Below are 26,871 nucleotides of genomic sequence, written 5' to 3'. Positions count from 1 at the left end.
GGGAAAAGTTTGGAAAACAATCAGTCATGAGGTTCAAAAGTTACGCGCATAAATGGTCTGAGCTTGAGCAATTGGTGGTGCCAGAGTGCTCAAGGGCAAGACATGAAACTAACACAAAAGAATGAAGAAACTATTCCTAATCAATGTGGCAGAATCCTACGTTTTTACATGAAAAATACGAAGAAGAAAATGAAAAAGAAGGAAGCTTCATTTCGGGCCCCTAAACAACAACCATGTTAAAGGTTCAGAATTAGAAACAGCTGTAGTATTATGTATTCTGCGGCCACAATGTAAAAGCTGTAAAGTCTTACGTAGTGCTTGTACCTGCGACTTGATTATTACGTCAGTGTACAAAACAGGACCTCGATATGAGAAAAAGTGTTCTTGTTTTCAACCATTTTTTAATTGTACAGACTGAAGTTGCATAATTATTTCCACTCACCAATCTGTGTGTGTCTGGTTACTCCAGGACTAAGCAGCCCCTTACTTGTAATAGGAAGCATATGGTTTCGCTCTCCTGCTAACAATGGCCTTCAGTGAACTCAACACAAATAAGCTTTCTGACCACCATAGATCACTCACACACCTGGCTCAGGAGCAAAGATCACATACATGAACACCTGGTGCTGTGAGGAGAATGTCAAAGAGTGTCACATTACTTTCCTCCATGAAACGGATTTGTCAGCCTCTCTGCGAAAGAGATTGATGGAGCTCTGTGCACAGCCCCTTGCAAGTATATGTACACATATGCACGGGTGCATTGGAATCTCCAAGTGCATATCTCCTTCATATTTTGCATTTTATAAAAGGAAAATTGTGAAATAAAGAAATTTTCTAAATAAACAAGAGAGTCGCCTGATAAAAAAAAAAAAAAAAGCTTTTAAATGAATCAACTCTTGGCTAACAATGACAGCAGGGACAACGATCTGAAGTGTGGTGACAAATATTTAATAGTTATAATTATGTTCATTTGCAAAACCACTGAAGCATTATAATTTAAAACGTATCATTAATTGGCGAGCGCTGGTGGCCAAGTGGTTAAGACACATACCAAATACTGCAAATGCAACTCCCCTAATCACTGAAATGGTTCCATCCAAGGACTAATCATGCGTGTCATCACCCTCCTATTCTCTCTTTGTTTTCCTACCAGTATCGATTATTGCGACGCCAGAAAAAACATGAAATTCACAGCCTCTTTCTTCACCGCATATCTGCATTTTGTGAATGATTCTGTTACCAAAGAATGTTAAACAAACATCCTGCTAATAGAGAAACTGCTGATATCCTTCACACTATCTCGACATTTGTTCTTTCAAGCCACTTTAAACTTGTGAGGCTCATTTCTGGGAATGTTACTAACTGCAGTGCTGAAGCTGAGTTTGTTTTGATGGGTGGCCTCATTTTCTTTCCCTGTTTCCAGGCAATCAATAGACGCCAATGGGAATGACATCAAAAGCATCACTGTGGCACCTATGCTGTCACAATATCTGTCACAAATGATTATACATACAGATTAAATTTAGAACTGCACAGAGCACAGTGACAGTGATCACTAATAAATCATTGATGTCAAAGAACCTCAGTGACCATCAGCGATGCACAAAATCACAACAACAGTCACCTCAAGTCGCTCTATGCTGCAAGATAATCGCTAAAATAATACAGAGAAAACCCAAACAATCAGACGACCCCCTTGGCAACAGTGGGAAAGAGAAACTCCTTTTGACAGGAAGAAACCTCCCGACAGAACCAGGATCAGGGAGGGGCAGCCATCTGCCACGATGGGTTAGGGTGAGGGGAGGGAGCCAGGAAAAAGACACACTGTGGAAGAGAGCTAGAGATTAATAACAAATAATTATTGAAGTCAAAGCGGAGTTTGAAAACAAATAGTGAGTGAAAAAGAAACACTCGGTGCATCACGGGAAGCCCCCCAGCAACCTAGGCCGACTGCAGCCTATCAAAGGGAGCTAGTTCAGGGTCACCTGACCCTAAAAGCTTTATCAAAAAGGAAAGTTTTTGGATGTGAGTAGAAGGATTTTAAACTTGTTTTTAGATTTAACTTTCTACTCGTTCTTGTCCCCGTCAGTACTCTCTCTGCTATTGCATACACAGGCTACATAACTCTTCTTAACTTGTGCTGCTTTAACACTATATTGCATAATGCCATAATCCCTTTTGTGGCCGAGAACTACGTCTTCATTCATTATTGTAGCATTCATGTAAAATACAGATGTCACGGAGGAGAGCGGTTAGCACAAATAAATTTAGGCTTTGCGGTCAAATCTAAATATGTACATCTATTCCAGTCTGCTAAATTATGAAGAGTATAATCTAAAATAAAACAATGTTATTCCTCAATGTGTTAAAGGGCTGTTTTGGGTTATGCAGCTATAGAAACTATACGTGCATTTTGGAAATCTCACCATCATCAGTGTTTTCTCAGTAATACACACAAACCACAAACTAATTTACTGCCAGTGTTACTCACTTTCCACCAAACTCCTCCTGTTTATCCCCTAACCTTCAGTCGAACGCTTCTGGTGATGTCATCACTTCAGTGTTTGGAGAGGGAACTCCCTAGCAGAGGACTCAGCGCACCCCCACCCAATCCAAAATACACACATATACTGTATAAACACACACACACAAGTGAGGAAATGGAAAAGTGATCTGTTCAGAGCCACCCTTGGCCTTGTTGAGGCAGCAGCAGCAGAACCAGCTGGAACACAGTGTGCTATCATGAAAGAGCAGGAAAAGCCGGACACCACTGGCTGCTGCTTAGTCTCCACTAGTGCTCACTTTTCACTGTAAAAGCAAACGCGTGCTATAATTGCGTGCTATAGCTTCTTTTCCCATCCTTCTCACTCCCACACATGCACACACAGTTACCTATACATCTCCGTCCAGACGCAGAGAGCTGGAAGCCTTCAGGGCACAAGCAGGTGAAGCTTCCTTGAGTGTTAGAGCAGGTTCCATACTGACAGATCTCAGGTGACTGGGCGCACTCATCGGTGTCTGACATAAAAGAGAGAAACAACATTGTGAACCTCATTAAATGACATTTCCAGTTGTTTAAACCATTAGAAGCATTCCAGTTTCCAGTATGTCACTGCACATCTAAATGTCAGTGTAATCTCGCACGTGAATAATTGCACGAAGGCAGTTGCCTCACTGTTACATGTTCACTTATCACAATAACCAGCTGCTGTGGCTGCTTCTGATGCTGAGAATTCATAGCTGTTCCTCCCTTCGTCTAGGAACTCAGCACAAAGCAGGAATGTATTGAAGTCTCCGGAATATCTCCTCATCAGCCCCGCTATACAAACAATCCATGTTTTTTGGCTCAGCCTTATTCTCACATGTGAAAGGAAGAAAAAGGGGGTCTGACGAAGCTTCCCCTCCTCTGGTGCACTCCAGTAGAGCTGATCTAAGCTAGTCTAAGTTAGATGTTAGCAGAAATTCACCTCTATGTGCATTTTTTTTGCTTCAGTAATTCTTGTTTTTCACCTCTCAGTTTTTTTTTAACCACAACACGGAATGAATGGGATTTATGACGCTCTACCTTCACAGGTTTCCTCATGAAGGTGGTAGCCAGGTGGGCAGATACACCTGTAAGAACCATCCAAATTCAGGCAAGTTCCTGCACCACATGTGCCTGGATTCACTGCACATTCATTAATATCTGAAGAAAAGGGATGATATAAATGTACATATTATAGAACATATCTATATCATAATTAGATCAATATCAAAAAAGGACAAACAGCATTTCCTTACCTCCACACAGTCTGCCGTCTAAAGTGAGCTCATAGCCATCATTGCACACACAGAGGAATGTGCCCACTGTGTTGACACACTGCCCGTTTCGACACAAGCCCCTCTGCGTCGCACACTCATCGACATCTGCTCGGCACACAGGCAACACAACAGTTAACACAGATGCTATGGCTCTTCTTCTTTTTCACTTTTTCTTTACTCACGTCCACACACGCACCTATGCAGTCGCTGTTGTGCGAGTTTTGAAAGCCAGGATAGCAGAGACAGTTGTAGGAGCCTACGGTGTTCTTGCAGGTCCCGTTTCCACAGGGCTGTCTCTCACACTCGTCCACGTCTGAAACCAGAGAGCAGCGTCACAGTTTTATCACCTGGCAGAGGAACACCGGTGAGACTGATGGGAAGTAGCACCGCTTACCGACACACATCGACAGGTCCCGAGTTGCTTTGAAGCCATTGGGGCAGACGCAGCGATAGCTCCCCAGTGTGTCAATGCAATGGCCTGGATTGCATATACCGGGGTTCTCGTCGCACTCGTTACGGTCTGAGACAAAAGAGAAAAACAAATGTCACACTTTGAATCCATATTCAAATAGTATTTAGATATTTTATCCTCAAACAGTTATTAAAATTCATATATTTCTTCATAATACATGAAACTGACCAAACATTCTTTTGCACTATAACTCAATAATTAGACTGCATGAGGCCAGTGTAACATCATCAAGTGCAGCCTGAGCGTGTCTGGGTGTTAGGACTTGCATGAAAAGCAGGATGCCGGCATAACATTCACTTATCGTTTAGGACTCTCCAGACTGACAGCAACATGATTTAGATATGCTGTAGCACATGTTCAGCAGCTCAACACCTGCTTCACATTCTCTCCTCCTTAATAACAAGCCCACCATGAAGAATTCAGTCTCAGGCTGACTGTAACTGTGCTGCCTCTTTGTGTGCTTTATCTCTGGCAAATAACTGGCCAGAATGTGCACTTCAAAGAGTTTCGCATAACCGCATTTGATAAAGCTGGAAGAAGTGAGACAGCGTTAGCGTGAGGCCACAGAAAGACCCTGTGAAGTTAGCATCTTTCTCAAGGGAATGACAGAGGGATTTCTGGCTGCTCTTTTTTGGCTAATGTTTTCTATCATTCTATCCATCTGTCCACTAATTTTGTCTCCATTTTATGCCATTACAGGAGACGACTAAACTGGAGGCTGATTATACAACTGCAGTGTAATTCGAGTGCCGCTGATACCGCAAACATTTTTAGCTAATAACCAGCACATCCTTACCAAGACATTGCCCAGTGGGAGTGAAGCGGTACCCAGCTTTACACTCGCATCGGTAGCTTCCTGGCAAGTTCAGACAGTCTGCATTTTGCTGGCACACCGGTCCATTCTGACACTCATCAATATCTGACAACAAGAGGGACAGAGATGTTCATACAGCAGGCATAAATATAAAAAGACCAAAGTAAAACACAGGGATTCTACAGCAGACTGCAAACGTCACCTTCACAAATCAGCAGCTTGTCGTTGTAGATGAAGCCAATGGGGCACTCGCACCTGAAGCTGCCGATCATGTTGATGCACACTCCATTCTCACAGATTCCCGGAATTTCCCTGCACTCATCGATGTCTGTCAAATGAACGAGAGACCAACGGCGGCGTGAGAAAAGAGAAGCGTTCCTCCTCATCGCGTAAGCGTTTCAGTGTGAAAATCTTTACCAATAATCTGTCCAGTGGTGATGTCGATGTAATATCCCGGTCTCTCGCTGCCACACAGGATCGCAAACTCATCTGAATGGACAGGAGGCACGAGTTTATACGAGTTCATCGCCACTTCCGCGTGCTGGTATATACTACGTATTTACTCTACTGTCCTAGACCTCACCGCTGCTGGGCACGGGGCACTGTTCGCAGGGTTTGTTCCACGCACGGCCGATGTTGTAGGAGCAGCAGCACATCTTTTTGGTCATGTTGAAGTTTAGCTCGCCGTCGCACGTTCCGTTGTCAGAGTAAAAGTTCCTGTAGCAGTAGCTCTTCCTCATGTCTGTGTGTGGTGCGTTTGTGAGAAATGCAGAGTTGCAGGTAACCCTAAATACGACAGCGACAATCGTGAAAACCCAGCAAGCCTACCTACCCATGCAGTTGTTCCCTCCGTTGACCTGCATGTAATCCACAGGGCAGATGCAGGTGTAGTTCCCGATGGTGTTGTAGCACTGGCCGGGGCCACAGATGCCTGGCCGTTCACACTCATTGACATCTGTACACAGAGAGAGCAGCACGGGGGAAAAAACATTCCTTCAGTAAAGGTGCCAGCTACTTCTATGAAACATATTTTGGTCCACGCCTTTAAATATATTAAATTCTTTATCAGCATTACTCCTAAAAAGCCACGAGCATGCCTATGAGCCCAGCTCATAGCTGAACAGTTCATTGACCACAAACAAGGAGGACTTGCAGTGCTAGACTTTTGTACTTCAGGTCAACAAAAACACACTAATTAAACACTTTCCCATGATTATTTTCATGTTGGCTTGAAATAAAATATCCCCCTCTGCTGTTACTGCAACTTACTGCATGTGTGTGCATTTCACGGGGGGGGGGGGGGGGGGGCAAAGCGTGAAATGTGCACGGTGGACCGGCGTGTCTATTACACGCTTTCGGCTGAGTTAAAATGTCACTGTCAACCCATTAAGCCTCCTGCTCTCCTCCTTTCTCTGTTCCCTTTTCTCTTTTTTAAACAGCCTTCTATTTCATCGCCTTTCGTTCCTCTCTCCGTCATCACTGGCGTGCCTACAGGGGACACTGCGTACTTCCCCAAGGAAAGAGTTGACCACATCAGAGCCTTGCTCTTCTGGACACAGTTAGCACTCTCAGCTGTCTCATCATTCTGGCTGAGCTTTGCTGGGTTAGCAACAAACGGGAACTAGAGCAGACACTTATTGAGCTGCAGTGTTGTCTATGGGACAACAGGGTCCAATATTTTCTTTGCCTTTTTGCTCCCAGTGCTTCTTTCTCTCTCTTTCTCTCTCCATGTGTCACTGAAAGAACATCTCCACGGCTGGATTCAATTTCCTCCCCAGTGAAATGTCCCAGGGCCAGAGCTGGAGACGGATGGGTCACCTGTTTGTTCATTTGTGCATGTGTGTGCTTAATACCTTCACAAACTCTGGTGTCCAGGTTGAGGGCAAAGCCTCTTGAACATTCACAGTGGAAACTACCAAATGTGTTGATGCACCGTCCTCCCTGGCATAAGCCGGGCAATTCCTGACACTCATCGATGTCTGTGGGAGAGAGAAAGGGAAAACTCAGCACCATTGTGGGCTGGTGTTTCTGTAAGTATACCCAGGGGCGACCTCAAAAACAAAAAAAGGCATAATAGCATGTTGCTACAACCTTCCAAGATGACAGTGATGGGGTTTGGTCTGAAGCCTTCCCCTCCAGGACACAGAGTCTTGTACTGAGCTGTAACACAAAACACAGAAACGAATTACAAGCCTGCATCAAGGGTGTGCGTTATAGCAGAATTTGCCAGTAATTGCGATGAATCGTGGTGCTTGAAAAAGCCATTTTTAGTCATGCACTTGTTTCCTTTCGTTTTCTGTCGTGCTTTTTGTGATCTCAGCGTTAGCCACAGAGCCCAGAGGACCGGACATGACTGCAGCTACTCAGAATTACAAAGCGAAAAGAAAAAGGTTTTGTTCTTGTCACAGAAGCAAACAGTTCCCTGAGCTGAAAAGGATGAGTCATTCCCTGTAATGTTTTGAAACATCTGTTGGCAATTTCCAAATAAGTTGCACAAAGCTGTCTCATTTTTACCAGCAACAGCAATTACAGCAAACACACTAATCGCATGGCAAGAGAAGCCAGCATGTGAGTCTGCATGTAAGCAGAGCAGCTAGTTTGCACCTTAAGACTCCTTATGCACTCTGGTATATTAATATATTTTGATCTTGGATATGATTCACAAACCTTAATTTGAGGAAATTAAGGTTTGGTTTAAGGAAATTAAGGTCTGTTTTGTTTACCCTGCCGCAAATAGATGGATTTGACAGGATTATTGATTAAACATAAACACCAAATCTTTTTCTTTCCTCTACATTCAAATCTAATTTTTAAACCACAATTCAAAACAGCCAACAGCTAACAAGCCAACCCATCCCACCAACAAGAATACAGGGTGAAAAGTCAAGCCGACAAGGAACTGTCAAAAATCACATTTCCAGGAGAGACCACTTCAGCCAGGGTGCAAAAGCTTAAGAGCGTAAGAGCATATATAAAAATGTTTACATCCTGGAGAGGTGGAGGTATGCACAAGAGAGAAGAGGAGTCAATAGAAGCAAGGTGGAAAGGTGAACATGCAGTAGAGTAGAGGTAGTGAAGGTAGGTGAGTTTAATACCTGGGGTCAGGCATCCAAACAAATGTGTACACAAGAGAGGTGAAGAAGGGAGTGCACGCAGGGTGGAAACCATGTCAGGGATGATTTGTGACAGAAGGATAGCCGCAAGAATGAAAGGGAAGCTTTATAAGATGGTAAATCAGAGGGACCAGCTCAGGTTGAGCAGTAAGGCATAGTGGAGATACTGGACAAAGGATGCTGAGTATGAACCTGCCAGGGAGGATGAAAAGAGGAAGACCACAGAGACGTTTCATGGATGTAGGGTTGGTATAACAAAGGAGGATGCTAGGGATAGGGTGAGATGGAGGCAGATGAGCTGCTGTAGTGACCCCTAAAGGGGGCAGCTGAAAGAAGAAGATCCTGGTACAAAGAATGGTGTTGCAATCCATAGCTAATCTATCCCTTATGCCTTATCCCATAACTGTAGTTTGACTGTGAGGTGTGTTTCACCTTTGCTCTGCTTATGGATTTGGAGACTCATGGAACACTTTTTAATCAATTTATCTGACAAATGACATGTATTGGTTTATGCACAAATGTAGCCTACTTGATAAAGTCTTCCTAAATCCTAGCATTTTATTTGTATATATTAATTAGCAGGTACTATATCTGAGTGATGCACCCATGCAACCCACTGCATGGTTCCAATTTTATCATGCCATCATTCTTCAGATGTTTGTGTTGCTTTCCTACAGCTGAAATGAACAAAAATGTTGAATCGTGGAAATCTTTATCAAAGTAAGTAATGCTAGCAATAAATTACCTTCTCATGTACTATCACAAGTCACTGAGTATATCAGCTCCAAAAAGAGACGCTAAGGTTAGCTAACTATGCACTGTATTTGGGCTATAGACGCTGTGGCTTCCTGGAGGTGCGTCACGCATGAGTATTTCTTGCTAGAGTAGACATTCCTCGCAGTTGAACTGAAAACAAAAAGTACATAATGTGTGGTTACAAAGGATAATGTGATGACTCACTTGAGTTTACAGGCGGGCATAATTCACATGGATTTCCCCAGCCCTTGCCCATGGAGCAGCAACAGGACGCTTTGGAGACGCCAACTCCAATCTCATTGGAGCAGTCCAAATTTTCAGATGCGTCTCCTCGCAAACGAACATCTCGAAAGCAACTACCAGAGCGAGTGTCTACACACAAACGCACGCATAAACAGGCACAGATTTTCAGCTATGTTGGTTAAGCCTTTTCTTTGAAATTAGTTAAAGAACAAGCTAAGAACAGTTTTAAATATGTTTAGTGTTGCAGTCTCACCTACACAGCCCACTCGAGTGGGATTGAGTTCAAAGTCTGGTGGGCAGTTACAATGGTAGCTTCCAGGGATATTAACGCACACTCCATTAATGCAGATGGTCGGGTCTGCACATTCATTGATATCTGAGAAAGAAAAAGTACATTTTTTAATATATAAATGATCGCTTTCAATTTTTTGGCCAATACAAAAGCAACTGGATGGATCACAGAATATGAAAGCTCTTATCTTTACACATGTGCTGCGTTTCTTTTGCACTTGTATATATTTCCCCTGTTTGCTGAGGCCTAAACACAGGAACATGGAGGGGAGCTGGACTAGTCTTACCTGTGCAGTTGCCTCCACTTCTGTCCAGTTCATAACCAATGCTACATTTACATCTGAAAAGTCCCGGGATATTCTGGCACTGTCCGTTGACACAGATGTCAGCAAAGGTACATTCGTCTATGTCTGTGAAAAAGAGAGATAAAGAGCGAGCCAGCTGTGAGTGATTAGTGGATCATGAGATCACGGTGGAAAACTGGCAGTGGGCTTTAGGAAGTGAAGGCCACTCACCTCTGCTACAGAATGACAGCTCTAGACATACTCAGACAGACATACGCACACATACACTATCAGAACTGTAGCCAAGGTTATGAAATTGTGCTCTTCCACATCATTACACTCTGCACAAGTCATTACTGTCCAGCTCCGACTGAGCTGATGGAGGCAGGACTGGACAGGTTATTTCAGGATGTTTGACACATCAGTGCAATGAGGTCAGTCTGCTCTTTCAATTGAATCCTGCAGTGCATTATCACTGCACTCAGCATTCATCTGCAACAAGTTATAAATGTGTTCATATGCAGCTTACAAGAAATCTTAAAAACAAGTTAATATTTTATTCAGACTTTGAGTAAATGAGCGGAATACATCCCAATCAAAACATCTTTAAAAAAGAGCCTGCAGTTGAGATTCCCACATATGGCAACTCTGAATCATATGTCAGTATATTATGAAGGTTAGGAATCCAGAATTTATACAGTTGTGGTCAGAAGCTGACTTATATTCATCATTGGCATGAGTGTCATGGTAATTTTGGACTTTTAATGATTTCATGGAACTTGTTCTTCCAGTATGAAATGACTGTACACACATCTTTAATGGCTTTAAAAACCAACAACTGGTTTCACTGGTTTAAATTGTTTTGGGATTTACTCTAATCCACAGAGGGGTTTTAAAAAAATATGAGTGGTGCTGAAGGTTCTACCATGTCTTTTAAATTGACATATTATCTTCTGTTTAGTGATTGTAATTTAATACAACCGGTAGTTTCCGGTAGTTGCCAGCATAAAAAGCATTTGTTTGACACTGCTCATTTAAAACTGAGAAAAATGGGAAAGTGCAAGGAATTCAGTGAAGATGTAAAAGGGAGAACTGCAGATTTACACAAGTTGCGAAGGTCTCTTGAAGCCATTTCTAAACAAGTGCAGACTCTAAGATTATCAGTTCAAACAACTGTATGCAAGTTATTCTGATTTGTCACCACTTCTGTAACTTGTAAATTGGTTAGTATTTCAGGAACAACCTGGGAACTTTCCAGGCTCAAGTGTGTCATGAACTGGAAACTGTTGGAACACCAGCGTCACTGCCTTCTGGAGAAAAATCTTTAAGCTTTTTGGCCATAATGGTAAGAGGTATGTTTGGAAGAGTAAAGGCCTTCAAACCTAAGAAAACAGCTGATAAGCATGGTGGTGGTAGCGTAATGCTCATACTCTGGAGATGTTTTGCCAGCAATGGTACTGGTATGCTGCACAAAGTGGTGGAATAATGAAGAAGCTGGACTACAACAGCTAGACCGTTGAAAGTTGGACACAATGGTATCCTTCAAAACAACAATGATCTTGAACATAAATCCAAACTGGTTTTGGAATGACTAAAGCAGGCTGACATTAGGCTTCTGGAATGTCTTTCCCAAAGCCCTGACCTCCTCTTTATCGGAAATATATGGACTACATTTAAAAGTCAAGAATGTGCCAACCAATTTAAATGAACTCTTCCAATTTTTGACAAGCATCTGGTCAAGTTGCAACTTGCTAAGAGACATTTAACAACATGTTAGTGGGGGTCTATGTATAAGGTCTTGGGTCTGTATGTATAAGTTTGGCCCTGTGTGTATTAGAAAAACAAAAAAGTAAATTGAAAATTGTGCACCTAATTCTTGCTTGGGTCATTAAAGGTGTACGCTGTACAATCATTCCACCCTGGCAAAAGAACTGTTCAAAGAAATCGCCAAAAGCTCAAAATTACAATTTATGCCTACGATGAGTAAAATTCTGTCCACAGCTGTATGTTGTGTAAGCAGCTTGTGCATCTCAAGCACTAATTTTAAGAATAAGACTGTTTTTAGAGCAGCCTTTCATTACAATTCTAATATGTAGCCTTTTTATGCTACAAGGAATTACACTGTAAGCAGGAAATAATGTTTGGACCGGTTTTTTCAAAGAATTCCTTCCACTCAGTTCATTTTTATCTCCATCACAAAGCTTAGATACAACCTTTAACCAAATTGTAGCAATTGCACAACTGATATACACTCCTGAGTCAGATAAACATCTCGTAGTTACGAGCTCGCACGCTGTGATGTGTGCTTCAAGTTTCAGAAGCGTGATGTTGAAACACTAAATTATCGAGCAAACGTGAACAGAAAATCAAGGCGAGTTCCACTGTTATTGTCAGTCCTTCGAAATGTTCTCACAGCCTAAATCACATTAATGCTCAGCATATTGTGCTCTTTGATGTCCAAAAATCCATATAATTAGTAGGCAGCATCTGTTTGGATCTGCTATTTCCATAAACAGGAAAACAAAACAAACAAATAGCACCGGGCAATTTTTGGGTTTTGTTTTTTGAAACTGTCAACATAATTTAGGATGCGGGCACCCATTCAAATCCTGGGAACTATGATAGTCTGTGTTGTATTGCCTTACCCTCACAGGCCTTGCCGTCAGCAGTGGTGATGAAGCCCATGTCACATTCACAGCGGAAGCCTCCTGGCAGATTCAGACAGTGGCCGTTTTCACACAGGTTGCCGTTCTCTGCGCACTCATCGCTATCTGCAGTCACACACCCACACAGAGTCAGTAAGCACAAAATACATCCGTGGATCTTTTAAAGGGCTGAAGTGTGGATTAAGAAACTGATTTTGTATGTGTGACCTGAGCAAGAGAATCCATCTCCAGAGAATCCATCCTTGCACACGCATCGATAAGAGCCCATGGTGTTGAGACAGTCAGCATTGTTGCTGCACATATGTGTCCCATTTGAGCATTCATCCAGGTCTGAAACACAACAAACGATTACATTCCTGCAAACGTAACCGAATTCATCCAAATATTGAGGATAAGCCTTGCAGTATTAAATCAATATCAAAGTAAAGACGATAGCCAAAAGCACAGGTTCGCTTTTCGCAATTGCGCATCTCATACACAAGCTCATTCATTTCAGATGGTTCATGTATTTTTACTATTTACTTGCGCATTCCAGGCCATCAGCCTTACCTGTACATTTGAGACCACTGCCAATCCACCCCGGAGCACAACTACACTTGAAACTGCCGGCTGTGTTGGTGCAGGTTGCATGTCTATCGCAATTATGGGCTCCGATTTCACACTCATTGATATCTGACAAAGAGAGAACAAGAAACAACATAAAGAAAAATAGACACAGGTCTGATGGTCCAATGATTAAGGTCTGCTTTCTCATTCCAGTTGGGTTCTTGGCGCTGTAGAGTGAGTTGATGCTTGGTTTGATTTGTATAAAGATAGCAGCAGGAGAAGACAGGGCTAGGTCTTTCTGGCTCACTGTCTCTGTATTTCAGAGCACAAGGCAACGAGGCATTCTCATGATCTCTGATACTAATGGCCTTGCTACAAAGGTTTAATGAGCGCAGCAGGTCTCTGGATTTTCGTCATTCAAGTGTGTCCTGAGAGCTGTAAAACGGCTAAGAGGTGGAACGAAGGCCTAACGCTGAGGCCTTGTTCTGTCTGCACCGTCTGAACTAGTCCTCGCAGGTTATTTTAGGCAAAGATACCTCCTTTTACCCACAGACTTTGCACCTCTAATGTGAAGCTTCTGGAACAGCACATTACGACCCCCGCCCCCCCTTTAATGTTCATGTTTGGGTTTCTCACCGCCCCAGATGTCAAGTGTGGAAATTTAATCTTTCCAAAACATAATTTCTTTAAATGTGATGTGGTAAAAGTGTGATGTGCCAACTCTACAAATAAACATTCCTTCACAGCAAAACCATGACAATAATATCTCCCAACCAATGAAATATTCGGGGTAATCTATTCTCTGAATGTACAGACCTACTGTTTGCCACTCAAGATTCTAATAAATGAGCAATAAAAATTAATGGGAGCAATTAGTGAATATTATTAATATCTGCCCTTCCCAAAAAGTTGATTAAATCCTGTGGGGTGGAACCAATAAGGATCTCTTTGAGTGTGGCTGTAGCCTCACTCAAAGACTGAGGCCTGAGCTAGAGGTGGAGCTTTAATAGCAAGAGCGTACAAGTTAGTTAGTTCACGTTCCCTTCATGTACTTCAAGGGAAACCATGCTGAAAACTCAATTTTTTACGACCTATCAGGGAATGAGACACACTCCTCTCTGCGTGTGTCTGTCTTTGTGAGGGTAGTAATTCAAGACACAGTCAATTAGAGATTAGCGCTGCTGGTTTACAGTCTTCCTAAGGACAGGGTATGGCATATTTTCATTACATTTGATTACAAGGTTAATATGAGGGCTTGCGGCAAACGAATCTCCCTGGATTACAGGCAAAACTAATGATCAGCTCCTCCAAGCCTTTGATGAAAGAAAGAACACAAACACACGCACACACACACATACACACACAATGCAAACAAAGATTGCTGCATGTGAGAAGCGTGTCATCGGTCAAAAAAGAGGGCTGAATGAACTAGGACAGTGTTTGACAGATGAAAAAAAGTTGCGAATTACACATTTGCCTATACATGGCTGCTTAGCTGGCTGTTAGTGTGTTTGCATGCCTGACTGCCAGTTTATCTGAGTGTCCTCTTGTCTCGTTTTATTCCAACATGTTTTGACAACTGTCAAGCATTTACCATTTATGTATTTGCCATATTAACGTGCCGCATTCTCTTAATACTTAATACTGCATTTGAAGGATCTGCCTCTACTTTATGTACCACCACTAACATGTTTTTGAAGCCTTTTTACTGTTTTAATCACCATGATCTACTAGTCAAATAATCAAAGCAAGAGTACAAGGGAATCATTTACAAAGACAAATATTATCATGTTAAAAATAAGAGTCGTGAAAAACTAAAACTAAACTAAAGCCAGCGTGGAATAATGATGCCAAAGCAGAATGGTAAATGGTAAATGGTAAATGGCCTGTATTTGTATAGCGCTTTACAAGTCCCTAAGGACCCCAAAGCGCTTTACACAACCAGTCATTCACCCATTCACACACACATTCACACACTGGAAGTGCCAGTGCCAAAAGTGCCATCCATCATCGGCTGTTTGAAGCTGCGTCAGACCATACACAGTACAAAAGACAGAGCCACTGTTACATCGTATTGGTTATGAGCCCATAAAGTCTTTGGGAAAGTGTTTACCCAAGTCAAAGAGCACATGATCGGGGGGGTGTTTTTTCTCATAGATTTCTATGCAATCAGAAGCTTTTTTGCAACTAGGAGAGTCTGCCCCTGCTGGTCATTAAAAATAATGCAGCTCTACTCTTATTTTCCCTTTTTTAGACCCAAAACCCATCATTTATACATTCAAAAGCACATAAATCTAAAGAAACCCCAGCGGTAACATTCGTTCTCAAGGTACCGCATTCACAAACTTGGGTGTTCATGTTGGCCAGCCGCCCAGCAGGGTGACGACAACTCCCCATGAGCCTTTTACAGCTGAAGGGTAAAAACCTCCACATCAACACTGGCACAGGAGCAGAAGAAGCCAAAACATAAAGCGAAACCAGAGTTTTAGTCATTGTACAAAACATGGAAATAGCTTCCAGGTTGGAAAATGAAGCCAATGTGGAAGTGCCTTAAACCTGCACTCTATCTGAAGGAGACGATGATACCTGTGGTTGAGGGGAAAAAAGAAACATTTCCAGTCCTAAAGGGAAAACAATGTTCCATCTTGACCTCTTTAAAGACTTGAGATTATGGACTCACTGATTTTGACTAAAAAAAATGAATAAAAGATTATTTTCCTAAAATGTAGGATTACCTGTGGAAAGAAACTCCTAATAACTTCTCAATAACTTCCTTTTATTTTTTTATTTTTTTTTAAATTACTGCTCACCAAGATAGTGACAGCAGAAATACTTCTCTCAAGGCTTCAGAACACGACTTCAGAAACCAATAAATGAAATCACAGGAGTTAAATCCATCTTTGATACTGTCTATGAGATACTCTCATCTTTTCAAGTTGATACACCTTATTTATTTTATACCCAATTTCTAAATCTATTTGAACCATAAACCATAGGAGCTCCTGGGGTGGCTGTGGTTCAGGAGGTACCAACTGGAAGACTAGTTGCGCCTACTCCAGGCTGTGTGCTGAAGTTTCCTTGAGCAAGTTACTGAATCTCGATTTGCCTCATCCATGAGCATGAGTGTGTGTGACTGTTAAGAGAAGGTGATTATATAGAAAAAAGTGTTTGTATGAATATGTGTTATTAATCTCTGTCTCTCTTCCACAGCATGTCTTTTTTCCTGTCTTCCTTCTATCAACCCAACTGGTTGAATTAGATGGCCCCGCCCCTCCCTGAGCCTGGTTCTCCCAGAGCTTCCTTCCTGTTAAAAGGGAGTTTTTCCTTCCCACTGTCGCCAAAGTGCTTGTTCATAGGAGGCCATATGATTGTTGGATTTTTCTCTGTATGTATTATTGTAGGGTCTACCTTACAATATAAAGCTCCTTGAGGCGACTGTTATTCTGATTTGGCGCTGTATAAATAAAATTGAATTGAATAGTGTGTGACTGAGTGAATGAGGCTTGTAGTAAAAAGCATTTTGAGTGCTCAGTTAAATAAGAAAAGCACTAAGTACCAATCTAACCTTTATCACTCAAACTGAAAACAGCACAAACTGAAATTGTGGCTGCATCCATCTTGCTAGCATGCAGCCCATGTTTAAAGTCATATTCATGTTAAGTTTGATAACAATAAGCACTAGCCAGCGAAAGCTGCTGGTCATACCATATATGGTTAATAACACGATTAGATTGGGAATTAAAATATAGCCAATCTGACCTTTCGGCTGCAGTAGTAAAAACTGACCAACTGACTCTTTGGAATCTAAGTTCTCACTTTCAAATGACAGATAGTGTAACTTGTTATTGTCAAAGTTGCATGGTCTTGCTTCAACACATTGTTAAAGCAAGAATTGTTTCATTGTTTTGTCATTTAGCTGAGAGACGATAAAGACAACAGACCATAAATTCTGATAATGATCACCCCTTTAAGATGCTTCCATGCTTGTAAACTCTACCAATACATCTCCACCCAGGCCCCAACTTTCCAATACACATGTAGAGATGCAAAAGTGCTTGAGTGTACGCTCAAGATACTCACACCCTGCCCCTGAGTTCTCAATGTTGTGGAATAAAAACAAAAATAATTCTTGTGGGAGCCACATAAACAGCTGGATCATATCTGGGCTTAAGAGCACCGCTCACTCATTAACACTCGCACACACAGACACACACACGCACAAGAAGGTTTAGTCCCTGCATGCCAACAAGGTCGCATGAGGCAGCTGAACAATAGCAACCAATTTTTTGTGAATTTCATTGTCCGAATTTTTTTATTTGGTGGAGACCTTTTTCCAAAAGAAAGAGTAGCAGGTTTTGTTTCTTGTGTATAAGAAGACATCATGCCTGTCCGAGAGGAATTAGCATCTCGATTCCCTGGTCTGGGGCTGAAATTCCAAAGCTGTGAATCAGAACCGGCTGCTTTTGCTGCAGCCTCGGGGAAAACAAGGAAAATACTGTATGAACATTTAAATGGGATTAGAATGAGCAGGAGTTATGTGTTTGCAAGTGTGTGTGTGTGTGTGTGTGTGTGTGGAGAAGGTGGAGGTGTAACAGTTCAGAAAAACCTGTTTATTTGCGTCTGAAGAAAATGCACTGCTGCTGCTGCTGCTGCTGAGTGTGTTAGATTAAAAGAAATCACCGGCCAAAGTCACAACTAGCCTTCGACCGCACACTTTTTAAGTAGCCTCATAAATCAAGACTTAATTTTTTCTAGACGAGAGGCGAGTCCAAACTAGCAAAAGACTCTAGCGGATGGACAGACATTGTATTTATGTGTTCTGGAGACGTTACAGGTGATTACGTGCTGCCGAACTCTTCCAACCATCACGTAATGTTTAACTGACCCTAATGAAAGAGCAACAAAAGAATAAACAAAGGTGCAAAATGATGCATGCATTAGATGGAAGACGGTGACCTCACTGCTCCTGCTGCTGTTAACGATGCTGCATGTTTGTCTGCACACGTGAGTGTGTGTGTGTATGTGTGAGCGTGTTTCTTATCAACTCAGACAGCAGCTTTCGAATGGTGATGAGTAATGTTAGAGCTGCTTCGGGTTAGACAGGCATTCTCCCCGGGTCTTCTCATTTCTGACCTCTCTTCAACTTGTTTTCACTGCTGCTGTTAAACAACGTCTCTCACACACACTCACACACACACACACACACACACACACACTCACACTCTTTCCACACTGATTAATTAGTAGCCGGCTCCGACTGACTCACCGTTCTTTCACTTCTGTTCATTTTCCCCCACAGTTAGAGCATTTTGGTTTGGTGGGTTTGTATGCTTGTGTGTGCTTGTTTCACTCACCTGTGCAGCCTGTGGTTCCCTTGCGTACAGAGTAGCCCAGGTCGCAGTGACAAATGAAGGATCCCTTGGTGTTCTCGCAGTTCCCACTCAGACAGATGTTCGGGTTTAACTCGCACTCATCCACATCTATGAGGTGAGGTAAGAACAGAGCGATGCCATTTTAAAAATTAAAAATCAAGAACTTGCTTAAAATGAATATAATAAAGGAAAGGTTAATGGCAGTTAATAGAGATGAATTCGCTTTTGTATGTTCAGCCAGCCAAAAAAAAAATGGTTTTAAATAAGCTATAACATGGGTGTTAGGAAAGCACAAAAAATTACATCATGAGCTACACTGAGGCTTTAAAACATTTACTTTAAATAAATACAGCAATAACAGTCAGCTTGTGCAGATCCATTTAGAAGTTGGTTCTTTGTTTTCTCACTCAGTGGAACCAGACGTCTAAATGTCACACATTCCTCCGGCTAACACAATGTTCACTATTTTATAAATCAACAACAGCACTTGCCCCGTTCTCTCATACACAGACTCATTGATCTGAGTCATTTAAGACTTATTCTCATGACTCATATCTTGGATAACCCTGAAGATGCTCATTATGTAGTTTCAGTAAATGCGAGAATCCCCTGGATCTAATAAGCGCAGAGCTACAATTGCAGTGTTTTATTTGGGCTATAAAAAGAACGTCCGTTACCCAGGCAGGTCTTCATATCCTCGGATGACATGAAGCCATCAAAGCACAGACACTGATAAGTCCCTGGTGTGTTTGTACACTGGCCCCCGTCACAGATGTCTGGGCTTTCTTCACACTCATCGATATCTGCAGATTGGAGAAAGCAGAAAGGAAATAGGAATAGAAAAGAGAGGGACAAGAGGGAAAGAAAAAAAAACATATTTTAAAGCTAGGTATGCAAACAATGAGGGAAAAGCACACATCAGCTTCAAAGAGGAAGTCAGGACTGAATTTACTTTGTCTCTCATAAATAAGCAAGTTCAATTCAGGACAGCACTTCTGCAAGAAACTGAACAGTTCTCTCCAATTAACCCCTCTATTGCCTGGATCTCTGTCTGTAAATCCGTCTCTGTTAATTAAAGGAATAAGCATCACAGGAGTGAGTCTATAAGCAGCGCCTGAAACCTGCACTCATTCTCCAAAAAAAATTCTGGCACCATAACCCGGCTCAGTGTGAGCTTTCTTTAAACATGTGCCAGCCAAGTCACAGCCACGTCTTTGTATTGTACATGCAGGCTTTTTGATGTAAACACAAAAATTGAGGGTATTTTCTTTACATTTTCCATGCAGTGTACAAAAAATGCCAACTGTAAGACAACGACAGACAGGTAACGCAGCTACTCACCAGTACAGCTTCTTAGATCGGGCATCAGGGCGTACCCAGATTGGCAGCTACATTCATAGCTCCCCTCTGAGTTGGTGCAGAAAGTCTCACAGCCACCGTTCTCAATGGTACACTCGTCAATGTCTAAGCGGCAGACAAAACACACATACTGTTGGCAAAAATCGAAATAAAATCTATTCTTTAAAACACAGTCACGTGACAGTCAGAACATACCGACGCACTCCAGTCTGTTCTCAGTAGATTTGTATCCTGTGTCGCAGGAACACTGGTACCGGCCGATCATATTCACGCACTGACCATGCTTGCACAGCCTGTCGCTCAACTCACATTCATTGATGTCTGTAAAGACAAAAAAACATCATATTAGTTTATTTCTCAACGACTGCAAGAATGTCAGCATATAGGAGAGCACATTGGCCCAGAGTTAATGTCTGCCCATCTATCTAAGGACACAAACGCTCTCTAATGAGCCCACACACAGCATGATCCAAGTCAATCCAAGGATCCAAAGAAAATACAGTAGAAAGGGCCTAATGTGCAGTAATCAATGAAGGGAGAAAAACAGGAAAGAGGAAGAGACTCTCTTCTCTCTCAACACTCACCTAAACAGGCCGATCCATCGGGGGCGACCTCGTGTCCCTCCGGACACGCGCACTGGAAGCTGCCCTCTGTGTTCATGCACTCACCTCCTCGACACAACAGAGGGTTTCTCTCACACTCATCGATGTCTGGGGATGGCAGAACACACAGTAGACACAATGATGCAAGTACAGCCATTCAGCGCTAGCCATCGGCAATCGAGGCAACATTAGTCTGTGCACGTGTTTGCTTCACCATAGAAACCCACCGGACTGACAACTTCAGAAGTTCTGTTTCCATTTTAACAAAGACCGTGGGACTGGCAGTCACAAAGTACTTGTTATATCTCAGTCAATATAACGGCATGATTACGTTATTTCAGTCAGCCTGCAAACCCATTCAATACCACCAGTTTATGATTGTAGTTCTGCCCACATTATTTCCACTTCCAGCTGCTTTTTTGCCACAGCAGTAAATTTTGCTTTGCCAATTTCTGGCTAATTACGGCTCTTCACCAACAAAATTATTGACTCTCACCATTTTGTTTGTATGACTTTTCCAAGATATTTAATCAAACGGCATAAAAAGGCAGACCAGAACAGAAATAGACCATTTTTTCACTAGAGTATTAGAACTTGAAGCTTCAAATAAAATTCATTTTGGTTGGGCAGCTGATTGTGTGCGGGTCCTTCGCGTGCAGGTCAAGTATAGCATTTAATAAAGAGCTATTATGGACTAGCTTTGTCAAGCAGTTGTGACCACATTGGGCTGCCCAGACTAGATGCTTTCAACACCCCGCGGGGACTGAAATTAAGTGAACGAAACTTTCATTTCATTTCGATTACATCATCTTCTTCAACAGTGAGGTCCTGGTCTGGCATACAAGCCTAGGCACCTCATCCAGAGATTATGACCCATGGGGGGAACGTGAAGGAGGTGGCAGGCCGTCACTATACTTTTCAACCTGGCTGTGCTCCACTCAGACATTGTCCCTTTAACAGGGTATATGAGAGAGCTGTTAAGGACATCAAATTACTCAGTTATGTCCTGAGAGATGAAATGATTTCACATGAAAGCATGCTGTCGTCTCTGCATATTACTGAACCGGATCATATGAAGATGAGGGGGTATACATAGTCTGAATCCTCAGGTACTGCTGTGTGGGGATTCAGTGCTCACCCATGCAGTTTTTCATCATCATGAAGCCACTCTCGTATCCTTCAAAGCACTCGCACTCAAAATCTCCAGGCGTGTTCATGCAGGTGCCCGGTCCGCACAGGTCCGGTGAGATGCGGCACTCATCGATGTCTATAAGAAAGGAACAGAACAATGCAGCAAGTTAGATATTATCCATAAAACTGCACTAACATTCACGAGTAAAGAGAGCATATTTAATGTATTTATTTATTGTAACATAAGTAAAAAATAAATAAAATAGAGAATTTATTTTAAGCGGAGGGCAAATTAACATATCAAAGCACAGAACGCTTAAAAATAGTCGACTACATGAAAGTTAAAGTATACAATAAGATTAAAGGGCCAATGAAAGCTAAAGGTCTGATCCCTTTTGACTTGAATCCACATTTTGAAACACTTAACTCAAACCATTTGGGCTGGGATTTCCCTCATATGGGGTTAAAGGGTCCCAGATATCATTTACTCTGTCTGGGCCTATAAATTATTTCAGAATAACGAAATAGAACTTAAAGGCATTTAAACCTAAAGTGATGTGTGCACAGTGTTGCAATGTAGCTAACCAGACTGCAAGGACCGGCTCCAACAAGTCCCCAAAGCTAGCCAGACTCCCATTAGACTGAATGAGATGAATGGAGGCAATGTCTTTGCAACACTTTGTTGTAATTAGTGCTGGCAGAGGGATTCAGAGAAAGCGGAACTGATGAAGGATGGTTAGACTTGCAGAGACATAATGGAGCAGCTGACATACTCCAGTCAACAATAGAATTTTAATTGTAGCTAAAGATTATTTTCATTACAGATTAGCTGTCAAAAATGTTCAGTAAATCATTCTTTCATATATGTGAGAAATACTGAAACATGCTGATCAGTGTGTGACCAGAGCCCATCAAGTAATCCATTAAGAAACTATCTAAGAGTTTATTTTACAATGAGGAGGAGATGTTGCTCCTGAGTAATGGGTATTGTTTGTGGAAGCCAGCTGAGGGGCAGCCAATCAGAAGAAAGCAGAACGCTTAAATAAGCAAATGCCCTACAGACGCTCGCTGTTTAAATATAGAGGTTGAATCAGAGGTTGAACAGGGCGGGCCATTTATATGGATACACCGTAATAACATGGGAATGGTTGGTGATATTAAAGTCCTGTTTGTGGCACATTAGTATATGTGAGGGGGCAAACTCCTCAAGATGGGTGGTGACCATGGTGGCCATTTAGAAGTCAGCCATCTTGGATACAACTTTTGTTTTCTCAATAGGAAGAGGGCCATGTGACACATCACTTATTGGTAATGTCACAAGAAAAACAATAAATGGCCCACCCTGTATAAACTACAATAACAATAAATTAAGAATTTATTTTAATGCTTTCATGCCTTGACCAAATGATATGACCAATCAGCTTCAGTTCTACTCACCAGTACAATTCCTCTCATCAGAGTCCAGAGCATAGCCGTTATCACAGCGACAACGAAAGCTACCAATAGTGTTTCTGCACCTCCCATTGGAGCACAGCGTGCTTATCATCCTGCATTCGTTTATATCTGAGGTGCAGAACAGAGAGATTAAAGACACAGGTGAGAGGTAGTTGATGCAACAACCAATAGCAGTCTTTGCTATTTGTGAACAGTGCCACACCTTTAAGGAAGGGCCTGCCGTTAATGAAGTCACCCCTGTGCGAGAAACCTCGGCCCCGAGGACAGAGCTGGTTAAATTCCGGAGTGCCTTTTTCCGGGCATTCATCGCATTCAGGGCCCCAGGCCACACCCACTGAGCAGCAGCAGGCATCTACACGGTGCCGCCCCGGGATAGGAGTCCCGCAGCGCTCATCCTCATGAGTGAGGTAGCACTGCTCCGTGCGCAGGTCTGGATGTCACAAACACACATTTAACATGTATTTGATATAAGACTATGACGCGCTATAGATTGCACAAGTATAAAGGACAGCTACTACCGATGCACATCCTGCCACTCATGTCAACAGTCATTCCTGGAGGACACTGGCAGTAAAAGGAGCCCGGTGTGTTGACGCATTTGCCATTGATGCACACTCCAGGAAATACCTGACACTCATCCACATCTGAAGGTAAGCAGAGAAAAAAAGCATCATCAATCTGAACATTACAGGAATAAGAGTGGAAGTCTGATTTTCCAGAACCCAGCATCAAAGCAGCACTTACCCTCACAGACGTTTCCTTTGACTCTAGCAAAGCCTCTACTGCAGATCGGATCTAAACAAAGAAGGGCACATAACACGGTCCAAATCAATGAAGTCATCGGTTAAAATAAAAACTATATAACATAAACTCATATCTAAAAAAATCAGCGATTGTCCACCTTTTTCACATTTGGCACAGGGGCTGTTCCAGGCTTCTCCCAGTGTGGCACAGCAGTGGGATTTCAGTGTGGCCCCGTTGATGTTGACCTCACACCGATCATTGATCATCTTCAGCCAGCAAGTGCTCTTAATAGTCTCTGGTTTATCAAACAGACCTCAGAGTTACTAGATAATCAGTTTACATGAAGTAACTTGGATTTGGCTTTATATACAGTATGACACAGTGCATAATATCGTTTACATTCAATTAATCTCCTTTGATCGTTGGAAAAAAGGAATGTGCTGATTGGCTTACAAGCACTGGCGTAGCACTAATTTAGGGGCGATGCATTGGGTTAAGGTTCAGCAAAAGTGAAGCAAATTTTCATTTTTCATCTATAATGATCTAATTATAATTGGTAGGACTGAATCAATCCATACTACAGTGTACCTTTTTTAAACTTTTTTTCAAATACACAAAAAATCTATTGGTAATGTATTGGTATAATACTTACCTATGCACTCCAGCCCGGTGCTGTCCAGGGAGCTACCCGCTGAACACAAGCACACAAAGGACCCTTGGCTGTTCACACAGTCCCCATTTATACAAGGGCTAGACTCACACTCATTGACATCTGTGGGACACAAAAATGAGACAACAAATCTGAGACACGGCAGATGCAGCTACACTGCGCCGCACAAGGGAATGAAGGGGTCTCTGACCCTCGCAGACGTCTGTCTCGGGATCAAAGCGAAATCCCGTCGAACACTGGCAGGAGAAACTCCCCGGCGTGTTCCGGCACTGACCATTTTCGCAGAGCAGCCGGTTCATCAGACACTCATCGATATCTGAAATCACAGACAGGGACGCGTGACGACACTGGCTTTTGAGATCAAAGCTGTAGACAAGGACATTACAGAACAGTCCACCCACCAACACAGCTTTTCCCTGTCAGGTCTACTTCAAAACCTTCATTGCAGGTGCATTTGTACGTCCTCAGCATGTTCTCACATACTCCGTTCTGACAGATGTCAGGGTCGAGGGCACACTCATTAATATCTGCAAAAACAATAAACCGCTGAACATATCTGCAGGAAAAAAACCAACAAACTCTAAAAAAACCCTCTTAAATATGCGCAGCACCACTTGGTTTCAAGGTTGTCAGTGGTTTGAGCTTATGTATTACATTACCTCGTCCATCACCAGTCGTTCCGATGCCAGTGGGGCACAGAGCCAGGAACTCGGCTACAAACACACACACCACAATTTGCTTGAAAAAAGCAGCAACAACAGCAACAGAAGTAATATCACATTTGCCAAAAGCCATTTAATACCATGTCATTATCCATTTACACGCTTTCTCATTTAGCTTAGACGTGTACAAAACAGGCTCTTAATGTGGTGCAGCTCTGGCATCTTTTGATACCGAAACCTTAATTGGCACAACTAATGAGAAGTGACTGGATTATGTGTGTGTGTGTGTGGTTGTGGACATGGGTTTGTGTGTGTGTTTGGTGGCTGTCAGTGTTTCCAAACTGCGGGAATCACCGTCAAACAACTTAACTTCATATTTTTGTGAAATCTAAGCTGGCATGCAGAGGAGATGCAGTGTTTCATTTGGTCATCCTCACATCAACGGGTGTGTTTCGAATTTTGCGCAAACTGTGTCTGTCTGCGTTTGCATCTGTCAAGCAGCAGGAGGTGGTTCTATATGTGTAAAGGTTGGGGCAATTTGAATAGCCGTACCAGAGCTTTGTGGTGGGCACGGTTGGCAGGGCTCTCCGTAGGCGTATTCTGTGCTGGCACAGCAGCACTCCGACTTGGTCACAGCCCCAAAGAGAGGCTTAACACACTGCCCTCGCTTGTAGCCGCCGTAACACGTACTGCGCATGTGCGTGTCTGTTTGAAACAAAAATAAGACAGACAGCATGTGTGTGAGAAACCGAGATGAGGAAAGAGATCTCGAAAGAGACCGAAGACCAAGCAAAAGAGAGAGAGCGAGAGAAAAGGAGGAAAGAGGCCGCAGCTCCAATAAACAACAACACTGGCAAAACAAATGGTTGTTCTCTTTTCACAATATCCAGGGATTTGAGGAATTCTCTCGCACTGATATCATTCTGACAAATGTTCACATAGACCAAACAACAGCGTTTCGACATTTCTCACACAAAGAGATATCATTTATGAAAATGCAAAACAAATCTTTCAAAGGGCTCCTCCGTGGGACCGGAGCAGAAGGAGAGACAGAAAGTTCTTTGAGTGCTGATCAACATGTGCTCAGTAACTGCAGTAAATGTGCAGGAACAGCACAGGTTGATGGTAAAGGTTAATATGACGTGAATACTCTCTGCTTTATCACGTTCATCTTTGCTGAATTTTAGCACAGAATGGGAAAAAATATGTACGCTTGCTGGTAAACATCTGTAGACAGTTGTGGGATTAACCCATCTTACAAGTATGTTCAGTCTGTGCTTTCAGGTGCTTCGAAAAGTGGAACAAACGCTTTCATCACCGGCTTGTCCTTTGTTGGTTAAAACGGTCACATGTACTGAAGTCTTCGCCAAAGCACTTAAAGTTCTTTTACTTATTTCTTTCTTAATGTGCTGGTTGTTCCTATTAAATATGAACAAATTTTCAAATATTGACATCATGGTATGTACAAGTAATCAAAAGCAAATTTTCAGTCTGCTCTAAACAGTTTCAGACAATGTTTTCTGTTCTTGGACTTGTGCAGTACAAAGTCTGGAGCCAACCATCATTTTTCATATTTTTCTTACAAAGAGCCAGATTTCTTGTATTTTTTTTAAAGTGTTCTTGAGCAGTAGTTGTCCAGTCTTAATGGAGGTCTTACAGAGATTTCTTTGAACATTGGCTTCTTTTTCACTCTACACTCCTGTTTATGTGTTGTTTTCTTTTCTGTTTGGTTTGGAGATAAAGTATCTGAATTTCAGGAGTGGGACCTCCAAACACGCTCCTTCCGATTCTTATCTGTATATGATCCCCCAGTTCGACAAGGTTTTCGTGCCCCAGCCTCCCTCCCCTTTTCGATTCTTTCACTTCTTCACCTCTATGTAGTACATGGGG

At 42.4% G+C, this 26,871-nt stretch overlaps 1 protein-coding gene across 2 annotated transcripts in view; it reads right to left on the bottom strand.

Annotated features, from left to right (window-relative positions):
* fbn1 (fibrillin 1) overlaps positions 1-26,871 on the bottom strand; it is a 64,723-nt gene that overhangs the window by 12,041 nt on the left and 25,811 nt on the right. For both annotated transcript variants that reach the window (XM_026163582.1, XM_026163585.1), the window contains 34 exons: positions 25,534-25,686; positions 24,979-25,032; positions 24,721-24,846; positions 24,510-24,635; positions 24,302-24,421; positions 23,807-23,944; positions 23,650-23,700; positions 23,424-23,549; positions 23,108-23,335; positions 22,888-23,013; positions 21,458-21,586; positions 20,302-20,427; positions 19,913-20,038; positions 19,700-19,822; positions 19,036-19,161; positions 18,341-18,466; positions 12,990-13,112; positions 12,648-12,770; positions 12,420-12,545; positions 9,778-9,900; positions 9,453-9,575; positions 9,161-9,328; positions 7,179-7,247; positions 6,941-7,066; positions 5,920-6,042; positions 5,671-5,829; positions 5,505-5,576; positions 5,290-5,415; positions 5,070-5,192; positions 4,196-4,321; positions 3,998-4,114; positions 3,781-3,906; positions 3,566-3,685; positions 2,893-3,018 (listed from right to left, as the gene is read on the bottom strand). In XM_026163582.1, coding sequence (XP_026019367.1) covers positions 2,893-3,018; positions 3,566-3,685; positions 3,781-3,906; positions 3,998-4,114; positions 4,196-4,321; positions 5,070-5,192; positions 5,290-5,415; positions 5,505-5,576; positions 5,671-5,829; positions 5,920-6,042; positions 6,941-7,066; positions 7,179-7,247; positions 9,161-9,328; positions 9,453-9,575; positions 9,778-9,900; positions 12,420-12,545; positions 12,648-12,770; positions 12,990-13,112; positions 18,341-18,466; positions 19,036-19,161; positions 19,700-19,822; positions 19,913-20,038; positions 20,302-20,427; positions 21,458-21,586; positions 22,888-23,013; positions 23,108-23,335; positions 23,424-23,549; positions 23,650-23,700; positions 23,807-23,944; positions 24,302-24,421; positions 24,510-24,635; positions 24,721-24,846; positions 24,979-25,032; positions 25,534-25,686 — 4,203 coding nt within the window. The remainder of the gene's footprint in view (positions 1-2,892; positions 3,019-3,565; positions 3,686-3,780; positions 3,907-3,997; positions 4,115-4,195; positions 4,322-5,069; positions 5,193-5,289; positions 5,416-5,504; positions 5,577-5,670; positions 5,830-5,919; positions 6,043-6,940; positions 7,067-7,178; positions 7,248-9,160; positions 9,329-9,452; positions 9,576-9,777; positions 9,901-12,419; positions 12,546-12,647; positions 12,771-12,989; positions 13,113-18,340; positions 18,467-19,035; positions 19,162-19,699; positions 19,823-19,912; positions 20,039-20,301; positions 20,428-21,457; positions 21,587-22,887; positions 23,014-23,107; positions 23,336-23,423; positions 23,550-23,649; positions 23,701-23,806; positions 23,945-24,301; positions 24,422-24,509; positions 24,636-24,720; positions 24,847-24,978; positions 25,033-25,533; positions 25,687-26,871) is intronic.

This window comes from Astatotilapia calliptera, chromosome 1 (assembly GCF_900246225.1).
Source record: "Astatotilapia calliptera chromosome 1, fAstCal1.2, whole genome shotgun sequence".
Taxonomy (NCBI): Eukaryota; Metazoa; Chordata; class Actinopteri; order Cichliformes; family Cichlidae; genus Astatotilapia; species Astatotilapia calliptera.
The sequence above is the reverse complement of the archived record's forward strand: the minus strand, read 5'-3'. Positions and strand labels throughout refer to the sequence as shown.